The sequence below is a fragment of the Triticum aestivum genome, chromosome 2A, assembly GCF_018294505.1.
Source record: "Triticum aestivum cultivar Chinese Spring chromosome 2A, IWGSC CS RefSeq v2.1, whole genome shotgun sequence".
NCBI classification, from domain to species: domain Eukaryota; kingdom Viridiplantae; phylum Streptophyta; class Magnoliopsida; order Poales; family Poaceae; genus Triticum; species Triticum aestivum.
In genome coordinates this window covers 374,975,425-374,988,392 of record NC_057797.1, presented here as the reverse complement: position 1 = coordinate 374,988,392, position 12,968 = coordinate 374,975,425, and the positions used below count along the sequence as shown (strand labels likewise).

The following is a 12,968-nucleotide window of genomic DNA, read 5'->3' as shown; positions in this document are numbered from 1 at the left end:
TGGATCTGAATTTGCTATAGTTTGTACCTTGCAATTTCAATAGATTGATGAGCTCAAAATTGAGAAGATGGATTACTGTTTACTTTTTTTGTGCTGAAATATCAATCTAAAGAATGTCACACATTACCCATACCCAATTTTTACTAACTCTTTAAATCATTGCCAAATTTCCCACTGCAACGCGCCGGATATCCTCTAGTACTTCTATACGGTGGGTAACACCACCACCAATCTTTCTTGAAGATTTTTGTTTGGCGTCACATACATTGCATTATCTTCATAATTGGTTTGTATTCAACATTGGATCTGTCTTCACGATTTATCTTCAAGTTCTATTTGGATCTCATTTCCTATATATGTTTGGTGACTAGAACTAAGAGCGCAAGAATAAAATAAAGGAACAAGAGAGTAATGGAAATGATGAAATCAACAATAGGGCCAATGCGTTACAGTGGGGCTGTTGCGGACTTGGACTCATGGAGACACTCGCTATTTGATTGTACTATGGCCAAATGCACGCGAACATTAGCTTCAGAGGAAGTTGCCGAGCTAATGGTACTAACACATGCAAGCAAAGCATCTAACTTGATTTTTGAGTTGATCGAGGAACTTCCACAACCTGGGTTGACAATGATGTTCGTAACCTTGTTGGCAATTTGGATGCTCGACAAAAGATCATTCATACAACTATATTTTAGAGTTTGTTATCCACACATTGCTTCATTGGGAGTTTCATGGCGGACTTGGACGTGCTACAATCTCCAAAGAATGACAACTTGGCGAGGCAAAGGGACGTGGTCACGCCATCTTGGATCCCTCCTCCAACAGGCTATTGGAGTGAACGTCGATGTTGCCTTTACCAAGCAAGATAGTAAGGGTGCGGCGGCGATGATCGTAATATGTTTTGACGATGATATCATGGCAGCTTCGATTGCCATTTTTAAAGGTATTCAAGTCTTTGAGACTTTGGAATCACTCGTCTGCTAGGAGGCGCTCTCACTGGCAAGTGTTTTGCTCGTCCATAAGGTGAGAATTGCAAGCGACTACCTCTGGGTCATCAATACCCTCCGTGATAGTTCGATGTGTCACTATAGGAAGATGACAAAGGAGATTTTGGCAGGAGCAGGGTGTTCGAAATGATATCATTTGTTGATGTGAATATAGAATCGCATATGTTAACAACGGTTGATCACTGAGTGTGGCTGACTACTCCATCTAAGGACATGTATATCTCAAATTCCTTAAATAAAGTGGGTACTGTGTCCTTAAATAAAGTGGGTACTGTGTCTAAAAAAACTAGATGATTTCCCCGCGCGTTGCTGCGGGAGCTTAAAGATTAATTTTGGACACATTCTATATGAATGAAATGACCTAAATCAAAAGTTATTACTTTTGAATATAATTATATGTGAACAAAGGCTTTGCATATATGTTGGACTATTGGAGATGGAACAATTAAATTGGCGTATGCATGTCCTACAAGATAGTTCTAGTGGATGATGACCTGACATATTTGATGATGTGAAGGGATGCATGTTGAGAGAATTAGACTTAGTGGGGATCAACTATTTATGTATTATTATAGATTCCAGATATCTGTATGTCTCTAGGAAAATAGGAAAATATGATTAATATCCTTTAGTACGATTTTTTTAAACATCCTTGCAGAGTGAAATCGAAGAGCTGGAGCCAAATAATAATATTAGCACCACACCGTACCCCACCAACCCTGCTCCGTATGGCGGTCCACGCATGTCAGTGATGGAACCGCACAAACTAAGGACGGGCCCACCAGTTTTAGCGACCCCAAAACGGGTCGACATCTGGGTCTACCCGTCATTGGCGTGAAGCAGACGAGGGGCACGCGGAGAGAGAGAGAAGAGAGTTAAAGCGGCCATTTCTTCGTCGACCTCGTCGCCCCCGCGCAGGCGTGCTCCGTCGTCGTCGTCGTCGCGGCCGTCAAAGGAGAACGATTCCACACGGAGTTGCTGTTTTTATCCGAGAAGCCCGGATACTCGGTCAGAACCACTCGATCTCGATCTCTCGCTTTGTTAATCTTGGGTCTAGCTAGGTGGATAAGGTGCGATTTTGGGGGCGAATTTTCCTCCATTTCTTCATACAATCTTGATTGGTTTTTGAATGACCTCGATTGCTTGGATTTCCGCGCGAATTTTATATCTAATTCTTGCCGTTCGCGTTGTTGCAGGGATTGCGCGGGGGAGGCAGCGGTCCATTCCTGCGGTCGATTCGGTTCTTGATAGGCTAGTAAAAAGAGAGAGAGGGAGGGAGGGATGGACGAGAAGGCAGCCAAGATGGAGAAGCTCTCGTCGGCGGCGGCTTTCGTGGAGGGCGGCGTGCAGGACGCCTGCGACGACGCCTGCAGCATCTGCCTCGAGGCCTTCTGCGACAGCGACCCCTCCACGGTACCTACCTCTCGCTTGGGGATGTAATGGTGATTGGCCATGGAAATCTTTCGATTCGGTGGTAGACGTGTCTGAAGTTCTGGTTTCTTGTTTTGAACTGCCACAGGTTACAAGCTGCAAGCATGATTTCCATCTCCAGTGCATCCTTGAGTGGTGAGGACCATGTCAAGTTCTGTAACCATTCCGTTAGAAATTTAGAATGATATTGCCTGAAACTATCATACGAGTATGCAGTTTGCTGCTGTTAGGTTGTTCATGGTAAGATTTGAAACATCGATGAATTGATTCGAGAGCCACATTATATTTTCAAGAGTTGCAGTTTATATTTTGGATGCTGAATGATTGGTTTCCTGTGTTGCACTTTTTGGCCGGAGGATTTGTTGTTCTGCACCATTTATCTTCATTTCTTACTTCTGCCACTCATTCAGAACTTTCAGATGAAACTCTCAGATGAAACTTTCAGATGAGTACTATATAGTAGCTTGATCACTACAATGACCCATTGACTGTCACTTGTAATTCGGAAGGGTTGCAATTTCTCTTTGTAACTGTTGGTTGATTGGTTTACCACATCGTTGTGTTGCGACTGCGACTCCTTATCATATATTCTGATGTACTAACGTAATTGATGTTGTAGGTGCCAGAGAAGCTCCCAGTGTCCCATGTGTTGGCAGGCAATCAGCATGAAGGACCCTCTGAGGTAGAAATTCTTATGTAAACCAGGAGTGAGATCAATTGTACATTTCTAGCCAAGTCTCACTTAAATTCTTGAATTACAGTCAAGAGCTCCTTGAGGCTGTTGAACAGGAGAAGAATGTGCAAGCAGATCGCTCACGCACGACCGCCGTTTTTCGCCATCCAATGCTCGGACATTTTGAGGTGTCATTTCGCATTTCCATTGCCCTTCTACCAATTGCTTTCTTGCTGCCATGTCTCGATCCACCCAATGCCTGTACTGCTGCTGATGCTGCTATTTCTCCCAGGTACCAGTTGATACAGATGATGCTGAGCTTGAAGAACGTCTCGTGCAACACCTGGCCGCTGCTGCCGTGACACGTAGGTCGCACCGCCATGGTAGAAGGGAAGGCCACCGCGGAAGATCAGGACCACACGGTCGCACACAAATTGTAGTATTTTCGACAACTGAAACTACCTCTAGTGACCCCATTTCTTCAGATTCACCACAAGTAGGGGACAGTGAGCATTCTCCTGCTATAATGTCTGCTCCTGTGGATGCCATGGAAGAAGCATCTGCCAACATACTAGTGCACAATAATACTTCATCTAACTGCCCTGTTGGATCAAATGATAGGTGATTCCTATTTTCATATGATGACATAACTACCGGACGGCCTACATCGGTGTTTTTTTTTCTTCTCATGTATATTTGTTTAACACTCACTACATAATGACCTTGATCAGAATTTCTGGTGATGAAGCATCTCCCATCAACCAGGATGGAGCTGGACCATCCGATCCACAATCTTTCTCAAACACACTCAAGACTCGCCTGCAGTCGGTTTCGGTCAAGTAATACTCTCTGATTCCTTCAAACTTCAGAGACCTTTGGAATTGGAAAACCAACATTATTGTAGCCAACTTATATTTGTGGTCTCCCTTAACAATGCTAGGTACAAGGACTCGATAACGAAGAACACCCGTGGGTGGAAGGAACGGTGGCTCTCTCGGAGTGACACGATATCGAGTCTTGGTTCTGATGTGAGGAGGGAGGTTAATGCCGGAATCGCTGCTGTGTCTCGCATGATGGAGCGGCTAGAAACGAGGGATGGGAGTGGCTCTGGGCCCTCATCGGCTTCTTCGGACAATGTTTCTTCTGCTACAAATAATCAGGGGGCCGCGTCGTCCAACTTTTGTGCTTCCGTAAATGGCGCCTCGTCTTCGGCAACTTGTGCGTCGAGATCTGGTTCACAATGAACCATCTTCTACCATGAAAGATGAACTTATTTTTTAGCTGCGAGTTGAACCTGGCATCTGGTACTATTAGAACAGTCACATGTAACATGTTTGATTTGTGCAACCAAAGATGCAGCTGTAAAGAACTGGTTTCAAGAATGATATGAACCAGGGTGGTGCAACGTCTACCACACAGTAGCTCTTGTTCGTTTCTTCGTAGACCTGCAAGGCTACGACAGTCAGTTGTTTCATCAGGCCATCTTAGGAGCCATAGTGAAGGGAACATCAGAGTCGTGATATGAGATTCATGTCTCCATGAACTCTCTGTATAGAGATGCAGAACAGTAACTGCACAGATAATTTCTGTTCATTGTTGACAAAAAATCTGCATCGATTTCGCAGTCTTGTATTCCTTCCGAATGTGGCACCGATACACAAAACTTGCACTTCTTTCTGGCCTAACATGTTCTTTGGTCTCTGCTTTGCTTTCCAACTCAAATAGCTAACCAGGCCATGGACTGATGGATTGTCTGTACTCAACTCAAATAGCTAACCAGGCCATGGACTGATGGATTGTCTGTACTTGAAGGGGCGCGCTTTGTTGTGCCATTGATTCTTTTTCTCGCAAAAACACAAAGATTGCATATCATTGCATTGATAGGAAGAGGGATGACTACATTGGCCACGCGTACACAAGCCGGCGCGGGCTCAAATAGCAGGAGCAGTTAGGGGAGGGGCTGCTCGTCCCCGATACATTATGCTAGAACCTATCTCTCAGAGATCATGTTCGCCAAGCCGTTGGCGCCGGCGCTAGCCCACAAGCAAGCGTCTTCTTGAATGGATTGAAGCAGACTTGTGGCGGAGGGTTGCAACTGATCGAAGACGCATCCATTCCGGTGCTTCCAGATTGCCCATGCGGTGAGAGTGATGATGGAGTTGAGTCCTCTACGCAGAGCCGTGGGTGATGAAGAACAGGTGTCAATCCGCCATTCCGCCAATGGTGATAAGAGCAGGTGTCGATCCGCCATTCCGCGAATGGTGTCCGAACTTGGGATCGTGGCAGTCGATCTACACCAAGAGAGGACCTCATGCCAAATTTGGCGGGAGAAGGGGCAAGCAGCAAATAGGTGGTGCATGTCCTCGGTGGCCTGGTCACACAGCACACATCTGCCGTTGTGGGGCAGATCTCGTCGGGCGAGGCGGTCGACCGTCCAACACCGATCCTTCAAGGCAAGCCAGATGAAGACCTTGATGCGTAGGGGGCCCATGTCTTCCAAGTAAGCTTCCATGAAGCGTCGATCGTAGAACCATGGAAGAGCACTAGGTAGCAGGACTTGGTGGAGTAGACGCCGAACTCCGTCCACTTCCGGCCCAGCCGCGAGGGTTGCGTTTTGCAGCACATGCCAAAGGTCGACGTACTGAAGGAGGGTGGCCGGGCCAAGCGCGTCGGCAATGTCACGCACCCATGCACGCCAGGGTAGGCCCTCAGCCACCGTTCGGTCGCGGGGGTGACGCCAAGACACCAAAGAGAATACCAGAGGCGTGAGCTCGGAGATGGCCCTGCCCTCGATCTAGGAGTCGGTCCAGAACTTGCAGGTACGGCCATCACGCACCTCCCAGACGGTGGAAGCTCTGAAAATCTGCATGGCCGCAGGGTCATGAGGAAGGTGAAGCTGGCTCCAGGGGCGCGAAGCGTCGGTACGCTGGAGCCAAAGCCATCGGGTGCGCAGGGCAACGCCAGTGCGCTGCTGGTCATGAATCCCCATGCCGCTGAGAAAGGTGGGGCGACACACTCGGTCCCAATTCACACGGCATTGTCCTCCACGCGCATATTTGCAGCCAACCCAAAGGAAGCCTCAAATGATTCGGTTGACCTGAGTGAGGATGGTCTTGTTGACGGCGATGGCGACGAGGATGGGGATGGGCATGGCACAGAGGACATGCCTATAGAGCGCGAGGCGATCCCCGAGGGAGAGCATGGACCCATGCCAAGTGGAAAGATTCTTCTCAAGCTTGTCGATGAGCGGCATGAGGTCGATCGTCGAGGGCTTGCGGATGGAGAGCGGGAGGCCGAGGTACTTCACCGGGAAATGGGCAATCAGGCATGCCATCCCAGCCGCGATCGTGGCGATGTGCTCATCGGTGCATCGGATGGGCGCGGCCGAGCACTTGGCGAAGTTTGTGCGGAGCCCTGAAGCCTTGCCGAAGATGTCAAGCAAGCAGCGAATGGTGCGGATGTCGCGGGTGTCGGGGTGGCTGAAAATAACGACATCATCTGCATAGAGGGAAACACTCGATGCCAGGTGCCTTGTGGTCAACCGCTGGAGGAGGCCTTGCTCAATGGCTCGCTGAAGGAGCGAGTTGAGCACATCGATGACAATGATGAAGAGCATTGGGGAAATAGGGTCCCCTTGCCGTAGCCCGCATGCGTGAAGAATTGGCTGCCCGGGGACGCCATTGATGAGCACACACGTTGACGCGGTGGATAGCAGGATGGAGATCCACTCGCACCAACGGTTTCCAAAGCCTAGGTGCCGAAGCGTGTCAAGCAGAAAAGGCCACGCCACCGAGTTGAACGCCCTCGCGATGTCGAGCTTGAGAAGCATCCGTGACATCTTGAGGTTATGAAGAAGTCTAGCCATTTGTTGGACAAGGAGGAAGTTGTCGTGGATGCTCCGGTCGGCAATAAATGTGCTCTGATTCGTGGAAATCATCTTGCCCAAATGCGGTGCCAGCCGGAGAGAGAGCGCCTTCGCGAACAACATCGCGATGAGATGAATGAGATTAATGGGGCGATAGTCGAAGAGAGCCGCCGCATCTTGCTTCTTTGGAAGAAGAGTGAGGAGCGCCTCGTTGAGCCGCTGGAAACCACGCCTGTTGAGCGCATAGAGTTTGTCGAAGACGGTGCAAATGGCATGCTTGATCACGTCCCAAGCACTCCGGAGAAATTCAGCGGTAAATCCATCGGGGCCTGGCGCCTTCCCAAGCGGTAAGCTCTTGACAGCAGCCCAAATCTCATCCTCAGAGAAAGGCGCGTCGATGCCGGAGAGGTCGAAGGGCCCGACGTGGACCGCAGAGAGGTCAATGGAGAAAGGCCGTGGCTTCGTCATTCCAAGGATTCAGGTGAAGTGATGGTAGGCGGCTTCAGCAAGTGCGGCAAGGTCAGAGACGGAGGTGTCCCCCACCTGCAACTCGAAGATCCGGTTCTTCTGCTTGCGGTGTGCAACATGCACCTAGAAGAACTTTTGGCCCGCTTCACCGTCCCGCAGCGAGGAAAGCCTGACTCGTTGGCGCGAGATCGAGCGCTCGAGCGAAGCGAGGCCAAGGTACGCCACTTTGAGGCGCCGACGTAGCCAAGCCTCGGCTAGGGAGAGGGGCTGCAAATCTTGAGCCGCATCGAGGCACGCAATCAGCTCGCGAGCAACCAGAAGCTGCCGGGACACGTCCCCAATATTCTTCGTGCTCCATCTTTGGAGGCGCCGAGCGGTGGTCTTAAGGCATGCCACCAATCTGCGGAACGGGTCCGGCTCATCAGCCGCGGTAGCCCAGGCCTCGAGCATGACCTGCATGTATCCATTGGTGCGCGGCCAGAACCTCTCAAGTGGAATCTCTTGGTGCCATGCGAGCGCGTGGTGCAATCTAAGAGAAGAGGCGCGTGATCGGATGCTGCGGAGGAGAGGCAGCGAAGCATGCATTGCGGGTGGAGTTCCTCCCAAGCAGAATTGCAGAGGACCCTGTCGATGCGTGTGAGGGTCGGAGTGCCGCGCTCACTCGACCATGTATAGCGCCTCCCATGCAGATAGATATCGCGCAGCTCCTCATCAGCGAGGAAGCGGCGGAAGCAAGACATGACCCGATGGTTGAGCCAGGAGTTATTCTTGTCCGCCGCCCCTGTGATCATGTTGAAGTCGCCTCCAAGGATCCAAGGGCCAGCGCACGATGATCGAACCTCGCTAAGGTCACCGAGGAAAGAAATCTTGTCATCATCTTCCCGCGGGCCATATACATCAGTAAGCCACCAATGATGCGTGACATCAAGAGAGGAGGCTAAGGCGGTGATGTGGTGCTCGCCACGGCATGGATCAGAAAGCGCGATCATGTCTGAGCGCCAAGCAAGCAGGATGCCCCCACGGGCCCCATCCGCGGGAAGGAAGAAGAACTCAGAAAAGGAAGGGCCGAGCGTCTTAGTGACAAGCGAGGAAGAAAGGGAAGCCATCTTAGTCTCCTGGATGCAAACGATACAAGGTGATGCAATGGTGATCACTCTGCGAACGACGGTGCGCTTGGCCGGGGCATTGAGGCCACGCACGTTCCAAAGTACAATGCAAAGGTTGTAATCCATGGAGAAACGGTAGGGTCCTGTGGTGGCCTAGACAACCACTAGGCCTCGACAGCATGAGGCAGGGGGGAGAGCAAGCCGACGGGCAGGTTGAGGAGCTCTGGGATGCACCAGCCGAAGAGGTCGGTGAACGCCTCTAGCACATCGTGCGCCAGCGGCCTCTGAAAGAGGCGCTCGTACTTCGCCAGGGTTGCTGCAGAGATGGGGACGTCGTCTGAGACAAGCCCGAGGCGGTGTAGGACTAGCTTTTTGGCCTTGAGTTTGGAGCTGAGCCCGCAGTCCGCCTTGGCGATCCTGCCACTTCTTCGAGGTGTGGAGTTTGGCGGCAACTCCTTTCTACGGCTGCGGGAGGAAGGCACAGGAAGAATCTGCGCGATCAGCCGCTGGATGGACTCCAAAAATGCATACAGGGGTTCCACATTGGCATGCGCTCCACGTGGTGAGTCTGGAGCGGTGGCATGGGTGGGATCCGGCATCGCGGGCACGGGATCACTCGGAATCGCTGCGGGCAAATCACGCATGGTAGGATCCGAGGTGGGGACGGCCGGTGGTTTGATGGCGGGGCCGCACGAAGGGCTCGGGGGGCCCGCAACGTGGCCAGACAGGGCCAACTGCCCAGCATGAGGCGAGGAGGGTGGCCCATTGTTACACGCCTCGGGATTGGTCTCGATCCCCGTTGGGGTCGCACAGAGCAGGAGCAGGCCAGAAGAGGCCACGGGTGCGAGATCTATCTGGGAGCATGCGCCTGTCTCCAAAAGGCATGCAGGTGTGTAGGACGATGGCGCTTTGGCGCGTCGCGGGGCGGAAGGCACATGAGTGACGACCTGGTCAGCCGAGTACAAATTTGAACTGGCCGCGCCCACAACATCGAACGGGGCGGGATGCCCAATGGCCATCTCCGAGCCCACGCTCGCCGCGGCATTCTGGAAAGCCGCCTTGTCCCCCAAGTGCAGCCTTGCCGGGGCCTGCGTGACACCAGGCACGACTAGCGGGTACGGTCCGAGGACCGCAGGCCAGATGCGTGAAACGGCGAGCGGGCGGTTGTGTCGACATCCCCCACGGCGGCGATTGGAACGACCAGACCGGTGTGAAGGGCCGCCAACATCATGACGTGGTGGCACAGGAGGGTGATCATAGAGGTGCGGCCATGGCTCGGGGCAAGGTGGTGAGCCCTGGCCGGGGCTGGTACCACCATCGGAGTCGGAGCCGGGAGAATTACGCGGCGACGGACACTACAAAAAAACACTTCCATGATGATACGTGTTTGTCACAGTAGGTCGCATTTTTGTCATGCATGTACATCCATGAAGATTTTATGACTGAATCAAGATAGTCATACTTGTGCTGTCGTAGAAGTGTTCCATGACATTACCAAAATTATCATCACGGAAGTGTCCACTTCCATGACGATAAATTGCGCGTCACAGAAGTGCTTTCGTCAAGGGTGATCGACACGTGGCATCCACCATAACGCAACACCGTTAAGCTATCGGGTCCGGTTTTGGATCCGATAACCCGCTAATAGCCCCGACCAATGGGGATTTTCCACGTGTAAAATCATCATTGGCTGGAGAAAACACGTGTCGCCTCACCGTTGGGACAGATGTCATCCACTCATTGGACCGAAGGCGCCTATGATACGTCGACACGTGGCATGGCCGAACAGAGGCCCATTCCTGTGAAAATGCCGGCCCGTTTGACTTGGTCAAAAGGTGGCGGGCCAGCCCACGGCAAGCCTGTTAACAGCCTGTTCGCATATAGCCCATTTACAGCCCGCTAACCCAGAGCCCGTTACGACCTATCCGAATTAGGACCAGTAGCGTCATCTGGGCCATCCAATATGATTCCAGCCAATTTTATGTTCTGGCCCATGTATGGCCCATGACGTCTTTTGGCCCATATGAGGCCCTTCGTAACTCTTGGCTGTAACACCCTCGATGCGACTATATCTCTCACGTGTCGAGGCACGACTTAGAGGCATAATTGCATTGAAGGCATATGTCGCAAGTTAGGCAATCTTCACATCATCCCATGTAATATAGATAATAAAAGGGGAGATAACATAGTTGGCTTACACTCGTCACGTCAATCAAGGTACATAAATAACATTACATCATCCAAACACTCATGGCCCGACTATGGCGCCAAAATAAAAGATAACCCAACATGCGACACGGTCCCGATCACCCCCAACTGGGCACCACTACTGATCATCAGGAAAAGAAACATAGTAACGTTGAGAGTCCTCGTCGAACTCCCACTTGAGCTCTAGCGCGCCATCTGGAGCGGAATCATCAGGCCCTGCATCTGGTGTAATAGTAATTTGTGATCCACAGGGACTCAACAATCTCGCACCCTCGCGATCAAGACTATTTAAGCTTATAGGTAAGGCAAGGTAAATATGTGGAGCTGCAGCAAGCGACTAGCAAATATGGTGGCTATCCTGTTCGCAAAAGAGAGCGAGAAGACGAGGCAAAGCGCAAGCGAGAAACTAGAGAGCAACCTGCGCAAGCATTACTCCAACACCGTTTCCACTTTCCGGATTCCGCCGAGAAGAGGCCATCATGGTAACTCACACTGTTGATTCATTTTAGTTAAGTTAAGGTTCAAGTTATCTACAACCGGACATTAACAAATTCCCATCTGCCCATAACCGCGGGCACGGCTTTCGAAAGTTCAAATCCCTGCAGGGGAGTCCCAACTTAGCCCATGACAAGCTCTCACGGTCAACGAAGGAATAGACCTCCTCCCGAGACGTTTCGATCAGACTCGGTATCTCGGTTCTTCAAGACACTTCGACAGGTTAAAATAAGACCAGCAACACCGCCCGAATGTGCCGACAAATCCCGATAGGACCTGCACATATCTCATTCTCAGGGCACACTCAGATGAGACTAGCTACGAGTAAAACCAACCCTCAAGTTTCCCCGAGGTGGCCCTGCAGGCAGCTCAGTCGGACCAACACTTAGAGGAGCACTGGCCCGGGGGGGGGGTTAAAATAAGATGACCCTTGGGCTCCGGAAACCCAAGGGAAAAACAGGCTAGGTGGAAAATGGTAAAACCAAGGTTGGGCATTGTTGGAAAAGCTTTAATCAAGGCGAACTATCAAGGGGTTCCCATTATAACCCAACCGCGTAAGGAACACAAAATCCGGGAACATAACACCGATATGACGGAAACTAGGGCGGCAAGAGTGGAATAAAACACTAGGCGAGAGGCCGAGCCTTCCACCCTTTACCAAGTATATAGATGCATTAAGATAACATGGCAATATAATGATATCCCAACAAGTAAATAAGGTTCCAAGAAGGAACGGTCTCCAATCTTCACCTGCAACTAGCAACGCTATAAGAGGGGCTGAGCAAAGCGGTAACATAGCCAATCAACGGTTTGCTAGGACATGGTGGGTTAGAGGTTTGACATGTCAATTTGGGAGGCTTGAAAGCAAGTGGTAGGCATCGTAGCATTGGCATAGCAAAAGAGCGAGCATCTAGCAAAGCAAAGATAGTAGTGATTTCGAGGGTATGATCATCTTGCCTGCAAAGTTGTCAGAGTTGACTGGATCCTCGAAAGCAAACTCAACGGGCTCCTCGTTAGCGAACTCGTCTCCCGGCTCTACCCAAACAAGACAAACAAGCAACAAGGACACAATCAACCACGTGCAAGGCTCAAACAATATGATGCAAAGATGATATGCTATGCGGGATGCGATGCGGGATGCATATGCAAGATTTGACAAGGGATGCATGAACCTGGCCTCAACTTGGGAATCCAAGTGTGCCACTGGAAATATGAGATGAAATCGCTTGAAAATGATATAAAGAACGCCGGAATCGGAGTTACGGTTTGGAAATGGCAAGCGATTCAAATATGACACCGGTCTGCGATTTACAGCAAGTAGCCATCTAAATGCAATGAGATGAACAAGCTACAGCACCCAAACATGGCAACAAAATACATGGCAGGGATTCATTCAAGATGCTTAACAAAAGTCTAGCACTGAGCTACGGCCAAATCATCCATTAACAGGTTCAAACAAGCATGGCAAAAATGCATATGGCAAACAGATTTCAGACTTAGTGAAATTAACACTTGTCTGGAATTTCAGATCAGGTAGCACACTTCGGAGCAACAAAACTACATGCTACAGGACCTGAACATGGCAAAGTAAAGCATGGCATGGAGCTACTCAAAGAGCTTAACAAAAGTCCCTTAGTGACCTTGAGCCAAAAGGGATCAGAAAATACAATTGCAAGCATGTGAACATGGCAAAAACATAATCAGTTCTCAGA

The 12,968-nt window shown here is 50.6% G+C and overlaps 1 protein-coding gene across 2 annotated transcripts; it reads left to right on the top strand.

Moving 5' to 3' along the window:
* The first annotated feature begins 1,825 nt into the window (after positions 1-1,825).
* Positions 1,826-4,535, top strand: LOC123188707 (E3 ubiquitin-protein ligase RHF2A). 2 transcript variants are annotated; one of them, XM_044600940.1, is made up of 8 exons: positions 1,826-2,018; positions 2,207-2,423; positions 2,530-2,576; positions 3,061-3,123; positions 3,203-3,302; positions 3,407-3,735; positions 3,846-3,953; positions 4,055-4,535. In XM_044600940.1, exons 2-8 carry the CDS (start codon positions 2,292-2,294, stop codon positions 4,356-4,358), a joined length of 1,083 nt encoding a protein of 360 aa, XP_044456875.1. In that variant the 5' UTR covers positions 1,826-2,018; positions 2,207-2,291; the 3' UTR covers positions 4,359-4,535. The 2 variants fall into 2 exon arrangements, with proteins under 2 accessions (XP_044456875.1, XP_044456876.1); XM_044600941.1 differs by having other exon boundaries at positions 1,839-2,080.
* The last annotated feature ends 8,433 nt before the right edge of the window (positions 4,536-12,968 follow it).

Bases quoted from the DNA above. Each gene is read 5' to 3' on its own strand.
- LOC123188707 (XM_044600940.1), top strand. From the start codon at position 2,292: ATGGACGAGAAGGCAGCCAAGATGGAGAAGCTCTCGTCGGCGGCGGCT. The intron at 2,424-2,529 runs GTACCTACCTCT...GAACTGCCACAG, and splicing joins GCGACAGCGACCCCTCCACG to GTTACAAGCTGCAAGCATGA. The intron at 3,303-3,406 runs GTGTCATTTCGC...TATTTCTCCCAG, and splicing joins CAATGCTCGGACATTTTGAG to GTACCAGTTGATACAGATGA.